Below are 7550 nucleotides of genomic sequence, written 5' to 3' on the forward strand. Positions count from 1 at the left end.
TGTGTGTGTGTGTGTGTGTGTGTGTGTGTGTGTGTATGTTAAGACTCACCATCTCTGTGAGCAGGTCCCAGTTGTTGCTGTACAGCTCTGGAGGGAGGTTGTAGACGCGGAGCACGTTGTCTGCACTGTTGGACAGCACACAAGAGCCATCGGGAGCCCTGGGACCACACGACCACACACGACCACACACGACCACACACGACCACACACGCACACACGCACACGCACACGCACGCGCACACACACACACACACACACACACACACGTCCAGTCAACACCACAAGGTTAATAACCATTAATAATAATTGTATTTGTATAGCATTATATCATACAAGGCATGCAGCTGAAAGTGCTTAACAAATGAAAAAAAAACATCAATGTTCAAGATGGATTTAAAATGAGAAGTAGAAAGGAGAGACAGAAACAAGAGAGAATAGCAAGAAGGCAAAAGAAGAAGACATAGATAGAGATTGTTGAGGCATAAGGTCCATATAGGTTGGGCACAGGTTGACAGCACTATACTGCCCTACAAAGGCAAAGTGCGGTAACTGTCTACAACATATTCGGTCAAAATTGAGTCTAGACTTAAAATGGTCTTCATTACACCTCCTCTACCTTGTGACAAAGCCTTATGAGTCAAATATGTTGCGTTTTAGAGATATATTGCTACGTCAAATTTGAAGTAAGTATCTACAATATCCAACCTAATACCAAGGCCTTGAAGGCATTTTCACCATGTTCAACAAAACATACAGTATTTACATACTTTATAGTCAGTTATTAGTAGTCGTACTGTAGCAGCAGTACTATACTATCATTATAGTAGTATTTTAGTATTTCAAGTTCCTCTTACCACTTGCAGCCTTTGAGGTAGTTCTCGGGAAAGGTGGTGAACTCAGCCCAGGACCCAGTCAGCATCTGAGGGTTCTGGCTGAAGTCAAGGCCCAAGCTGCAACGCAAGAGGAAACACAAGGCCTTTAGAACAGCAGCAAGGTATGTCGGTCAATGACGTTTTTTGGGCTCAGACGTCAGGTGAGGTACAACAGCAGCTAACGCCCATAAATTAATTTGCAGTTGGTAATGTACTGCAATGACTATGCTTCTTAGATAACCCACTAAAAATAAAAAAAATAAAAAACCCATTTAATTCATAAAATAGTGGCATTAGCTGTGGTTGCACCATCCTGACGTGTGCTACCGCAGGTTGTATAAGTCCAGATTCGCCACTGGTTGGTTTCACGGTGCATTTCCGGTTTCTGAACGAGGCAAATTTAGACCTCTAGTTGCGGTTCCACCCTTATCCACGGTGGCCCGGAGACCAGAATGAATGGAGTCCTATGGAGCAAAACCCCTCATGGTGCCTTTATCTCAATATATTTATCTCAATATATAATTGGAATATTGTTTTCGACTGGGTATTAATATAAAATATCCACGGCTGAGTTTTAGATTTTCTGAGTCACGCATATGCTTAAAAAGCGAGTGTGTCTACAGAGATTCTCTAAGCTATGAGAAAGGCATCTCTCATTGGCTCCCATTATAGCCCCGTTGGCGAACGCAGCCAAGTAAAAGATGAATGGGAGCCTATTGGGCTAAATGTCTCAGCAGGGATTTGTGACGGTTCTGTTCTCTGGTTTGTAAAGATGTGTGCACATTCTGTACCTTATCATGGAAGTTGTATTAGAAGTGAAGTTAAAGGTTCCTGACATGGCTTTGTTCTCCCAAAGACGTGTTAGTTTTGTGCTGCAACACGCTAGCATTCGGCTAATACCTGCTGGCTGAAGAATCTCTGCGACTATTCACGACCAGAGCTGACGAGAGACGTACTCTGACTGATCCTAGCAGAGACATCTACGGTCACACACCTCAAAACCCCCCACCACCGTCCAACATGTTAATTGAAGGTGCCCAAATTCGGATGAGCGCAGTCATTTCCTTTACCCCATGTACACATGCCGCTTTTCCACCACCTTAAATGCAATAAATAACAGGGGTCCGCAACAATCCTAACATAACTTTAAACACATCGACATCTGAAGTCAGACTTAAAACTACAAAACAAATGGCGTAGTGCCGTAAAGTCGATTGTCACGTGTTAGGTCATTGCTATAGTTGAAATAAGGGTAATTTTCCCAAATCTAACACTTGACAAGATGCAAATGTGTCGGCAAATGCTTTCACTTACTCATATCTATCGAACGCGACTTCATTGTTTCCAGGGAAAAAAATCACACGGGCAGATAGTTCTATGAGAAGCGTACAGCCCCATTGGCACCCATTCATTATTTACTTGGCTGCGATAACATAGCTGCAGTGCCACTCCTGGCCACCACCAGCTAGTGGTCGTTCTTGTACAATATTCCATTTTCTTTGGTGTATATGACGTCACATACTTAGCAAAATGCTAGCGAGTAGAGGGCAACAAAGCCCCCCCTGTAAAAAATCAAACGGACATATGTGCTTTTTTGTTAAACTTTTGATGTAAAACCCTTATTGAAGTCTCCAGAACAACATTCAAATCTGAGCCCTGTTCAAGAGACCTTGGTGAAAATTAAGATTTTTAGCATCTAGCTCCATTGGGTCCCATTCATTCTGATCTCCGATGCACGACTAGTGGAGAACTCAATGGAACTGCAGTCAAAAAATCCGGTACAATGGGTCTTAATAGCAAGTGGCAAGGCTGTTCTATAAGGGCTGTGGTGCTACTACCAAAACGTCATTGAACCATACACTTGTGCACAAATCATGATGGATGCCGCGGTGTCTGTGTTGTTGACCTACTGCTACTCTTAACTGGCTGTGTGAACATTACTGTTTGTGTTGTACAATATATAATGTTAATGTGTTGACTTACTGTCGTTCTTCACTGGGGGTACATTCAGCGCTGTCGCTACTGTCCTCCACCGCCCTCCCATGATCCTCTGCTGCCACAGGCTCCGCCGCCTCTCTTCCTCCCTCTCCTCCATTCTGATGCCACTCTATCTCTACACCTTCTCCTCCGCCGCCGCCGCCGCCGTTACCTCCTTCTTCTGTTGCTCCTCCATTAGTTACACCTCCTCCTCCATCCACCCTTATTGCTGACAGATCATCAGGTGGGGCACCATCTGAAACGGTGCATAAACATACATTTTTACAAATAAAAAAATCAGCTTTGGAGGGCCTGTCATAATTGTATTAAGTTAAAGAAAGTAACACTAAAGTTTTTGTTCGAGTGCAGTGACTCTATATACCATATATCAGTTGGTCAGTCCCTCAGACACATAACAGATAGATTAGACAATATTGTTTTTATTCTTAAGCCAACAATGTGATCTTGCAGATTTTTAAGGTGTCTCTCGTTTGATCATTCTTCGTCAGTTCTGTCCTGATTATGTGGCAAACTGACTGATGTTGGCTTTTTTATTTGAAAGGTGAAATATCTTCAAACTTCAAGAATTACTTCAGTTGCTGACAACTTGGCTACTTCACACAAGTGAGACAAGTGGTGTGTGCGTGTGTGTGTGTGTTTAACTATAAGACTAACTTATAGCCGTTTCCATAAACAACCTACATGCAGTTAATCACAATATTGCAATTGTTACTTTTTCCAGCTGCTCTCAAACTTCAAAACCATGACCTGAATGGATGAGAATCTTCGCGCAAAACACACAATGTGTGTACTGTATGTGTACTGTCTAGGTCTACGTATACTGTCTATGTCCATACCTAAAATATGTTTTATGTCTGCATGGGAAAGTAAGAAACGAAATTTCAAATTCTTTGTATGACCCGTGCATGTAAAGAAATTGACAATAAAACAGACTTGACAATCTCACCGGTTTGTGCCGTTCCTGAGGAAGAGTGATTCTGTCCTCCGCCATCCTCCAAGTCTGCTGCTGGTGTTCCACTAGTCGACTCCCAAGCTGCCAAAGCAACCACCGCCTCCTCATCCTCCATGCGGGGGTGTTTGGCAGGTATAGGCACCCCCTCCTCTTGCCCCACCGTCATCATCAGGTCTTGCTCGCTGCCCTGGTACCCACCCGTGCCCAGGGGTATTGGAGCCTCGTGGGGTGGCTCTCCGTCCCCTTCTGCCTCTTGCCCCGACCCCGACACTCCTCCTCCATCACCGCAGTGCTCAGGTGCAGACATGCCTGTCACCCTGGTCATGTTAGTCAAAAGAATAAAAGCACTTTGTGAATACATTAATGCATTTAGTGCATTAAAGCACTTGAAGTATGCACTTGCATGCTTGATCGGAAACACTATGTGCCCATACATAAGGGCAAGCGGCACACTGCCCAGGGCAGGGCACCAACCATTTTTCACCAGTTGGGGGCACCATATGACAGTCTTTTACTAATATTTAATGTATAGGAAACATGTGAGGTATAGAGCCCAGGGGCACCACATTTGCTTAATACAGTCCTGAGCATAACATACTACATTAATTCGAGAATTTGCAACGCAAGTCAGCAGCACCATACTGAAGACGAAAGCTTTGCTCACCGTTCCTTCCTAACCTCGAACTGCAGGAGTGGCAGCCCACCAAAGACCCGAGACAGTCGGCTCAACTGCCTTCCAGCAACCACCTTCTGCCTGTTTGTGGAGGTCCGATGGTTGTGGTGTTGGTGATGATGGTGGTGGTGATGATGACGATGATGATGGTGGTGGTGGTGGTTTTGACCCAACAATCCGGGTGAAGAGTCTTGTCAGACTTTGGTGTGGTAAGTGCTACTAGGGTAGTGTTTCCTCCGACAGTGCGGTTGGCCAAGTCTACGGGAGACCGGGGACATCACAGCACCTCGGATGGCTACCTGTGGAAGGTGTGTGTTTTGGAGAGAGAAGGGGGGTGGGGGGTGGGGGGTAGACAAATATTAATAAGTGAAGAATTCTTGCACACCTCCTTGGTCAGGTGCCTAGGAGTGGAACCCCTGGGTCACCAACGTTAAAGCAAAGAAAACTCCCGCACACTGTTCACATTTGCATGGTTTACTGCAACGTTTTGGTCTACTGACCTTCTTCAAGCAATTCCAAGATTTTTCTTTGCTTTAACATGGGAGACAAATCTTGCATTACTCTATAGTTCTTTAGGTACTTGTCAGGGTATTATTGGTTACAGTTCCTGAAGCAATGTGGGGTTAAGCGTGCTTCTCAAGAGCACTCCAATCGTAGATTGAAGGCGACAGGATTCGAACCTGGAAGACCAAAAATCAATTCTACACACAGACATATAGGAGAAAAGCTCTTCTTCTCAAGGAGCATCTCTCTATAGTGTAAGTCACTTCGGACAACATCCCGGATGCGAAAAACAACAACACGAATACCCTCACTGCCATCACGAATACCCTCACTGCCGTCACTTCTCAGTCATCCAAAGTTCCAAAAACTTTTTTCCGCGAGATGTTTATCCAAATTCTGCTGACTACCTAAACCAATCAACGCGCTCCCTGTCAAGCCCTGAACAGAGCAGGAGGACTCGCTTAGAACAGACACGCATGCACAGTGCGAATATTAGAGACTCCCTAAACTTCCGAGAGGCTTGGTATGTGATTTTAGTCAACAAAAAGCACTGTTGGTGCAGCTGGTGACTGCATGCAAGCACTTTCACCAGGTGTTATACTTACTGACCATTTAGAAACAGACAAGCGAAACGAGTGGATACACGTTTCCTTTCTACAAGGGCTATGGTAGAACTAGTTGATGTTTGGTCATACAGATGGCTTGTTTGCAGCTAGCATTCTCGGTAATTCATCTATCAATGTACCACGAACCCAACTTCACAAGTAAAAATACCCTCTTGTACCGTGTTATAAATCAGCCAAATATTTGTATTTCATTGAATGGAAAGGTGCTGTAGCTCTACTTGTACATAACCGTTTGCATTAACATCTGTGACCAAGCATGGTTTTATTTACATGCGTGCAGAGAAATATGGCATTAGCCAAACAGCTAGTGTCTGTTTCCACCTACCTGTTGTTGATGTCCTACTCTTGCACGTGTTAGATGTCAGCGAGTAGCTTAAATTGCTTCAGTACTTTGCAGTTGTCCTAAAATATTCTGGATGAGTACACCTTACACCCACTCAAAACCCTTTTCAAACAAGTCAATAGAAACTCATGCCTTGTATGTATGCACGCCGGACGCCGCCATGTTCCAATCACACTGACGCCTGGTATATCGCGAGATTTTGCAGAGGCAGACAGAAATAGAGCTCTTCAGCGTTGACGTCAACTTGTATGCGGCGTTTGGACTACCGGTTCCATGGCGATTTTTTACATTGCAAAACGCCATAGAGATTCAGGTTTGGCAAAAATATAAGTTGCACGGCAACAACGAACATTAGCGTGTCCCCGCATCCCTTTCTCATTAGTGGAACGGATCGTATCATCATGTTGGTGTATTCACATGTTAAATCATGACGATTATAATTCAATATTGCTAACCCCTTTCTGATCATTAAAACTTCCGAACTACATACTTTCCTTTGGTTGCCATGGTTACAACCCTCCGCACGTACATGCCGTTAGATACAGGCGCCGCTTCTGTAGTCGCCAAAAGCTTCCGGGTTTAGCATATGGACGCAACATCGTATTTATGTCGAAGTTTGACACAAAATGATCAACCATGTCATACCTACAGCCTATTTTTAACACCCTCGACAGTTTGCGGGGGTTCGCTAAGCGCGTGCTTGCACTCGGAGCTTATTTGAAATTTTCCCCTATTCATTCCCAATGGAGGCCGGAAGCCGATAGGAACCAGGACGTCCTTAAATGCTAACATGAAAGACTACAATCTACTACATGCTTCCGCTTCCGCTGAAGAACTCTATGCATGTAGAGTAGACGTGTCATCAAATTGACTTATAGTGTACACGTGTACAGTACACTCATACAAACAATTCATTTTTGTATTAAATGTTATTTGTGGACAACATATGGTTCTGGTAAGTTTATAATAATGACACGGACTCTGAGGTAAGTATCATCAAAGAAAATGGAATCTTGTACAAGAACCACAACTAGCTGGTGTGGCCAGGAGTGGCACTGCAGCTATGTTATCACAGCCAAGTAAATAATGAATGGGTGCCAATGGGGCTGTACCCTTCTCATAGAACTATCTGCCCGTGTGATTTTTTCCCTGGAAACAATGGAGTCGCGTTCGATAGATATGAGTAAGTGAAAGCATTTGCCGACACGTTTGCATCTTGTCAAGTGTTACATTCGTGAAAATGACCCTTATTTCAACTATAGCAATGACATAACACGTGACAATCGACTTTACGGCACTACGCCATTTGTTTTGTAGTTTTAAGTCTGACTTCAGATGTCGATGTGTTTAAAGTTATGTTAGGATTGTTGCGGACACCTGTTATTTATTGCATTTAAGGTGGTGGAAAAGCGGCATGTGTACATGGGGTAAAGGAAATGACTGCGCTCATCCTTACGAATTTGGGCACCTTCAATTAACATGTTGGACGGCGGTGGGGGGTTTTGAGGTGTGTGACCGTAGATGTCTCTGCTAGGATCAGTCAGAGCACGTCTCTCGTCAGCTCTGGTCGTGAATAGTCGCA

At 44.2% G+C, this 7550-nt stretch overlaps 1 protein-coding gene across 2 annotated transcripts in view; it reads right to left on the reverse strand.

Moving 5' to 3' along the window:
- Nucleotides 1–6129, reverse strand: part of wrap53 (WD repeat containing, antisense to TP53) — a 47972-nt gene extending 41843 nt beyond the window's left edge. Inside the window, exons 1-6 of one of the 2 annotated variants that reach the window (XM_063186344.1) lie at nt 5951–6129; nt 4487–4790; nt 3817–4139; nt 2856–3105; nt 855–950; nt 50–158 (exon numbers count right to left, since the gene is read on the reverse strand). In XM_063186344.1, the coding sequence (XP_063042414.1) occupies nt 50–158; nt 855–950; nt 2856–3105; nt 3817–4129 (768 nt within the window). In that variant the 5' untranslated portion in view covers nt 4130–4139; nt 4487–4790; nt 5951–6129. Of the gene's footprint in view, nt 1–49; nt 159–854; nt 951–2855; nt 3106–3816; nt 4140–4486; nt 4791–5946 lie in introns of both variants that reach the window. The other variant, XM_063186343.1, reaches the window with a different exon arrangement.
- Nucleotides 6130–7550: the final 1421 nt, after the last annotated feature.

The sequence above is a fragment of the Engraulis encrasicolus genome, chromosome 21 (assembly GCF_034702125.1).
Source record: "Engraulis encrasicolus isolate BLACKSEA-1 chromosome 21, IST_EnEncr_1.0, whole genome shotgun sequence".
Classification (NCBI taxonomy): domain Eukaryota; kingdom Metazoa; phylum Chordata; class Actinopteri; order Clupeiformes; family Engraulidae; genus Engraulis; species Engraulis encrasicolus.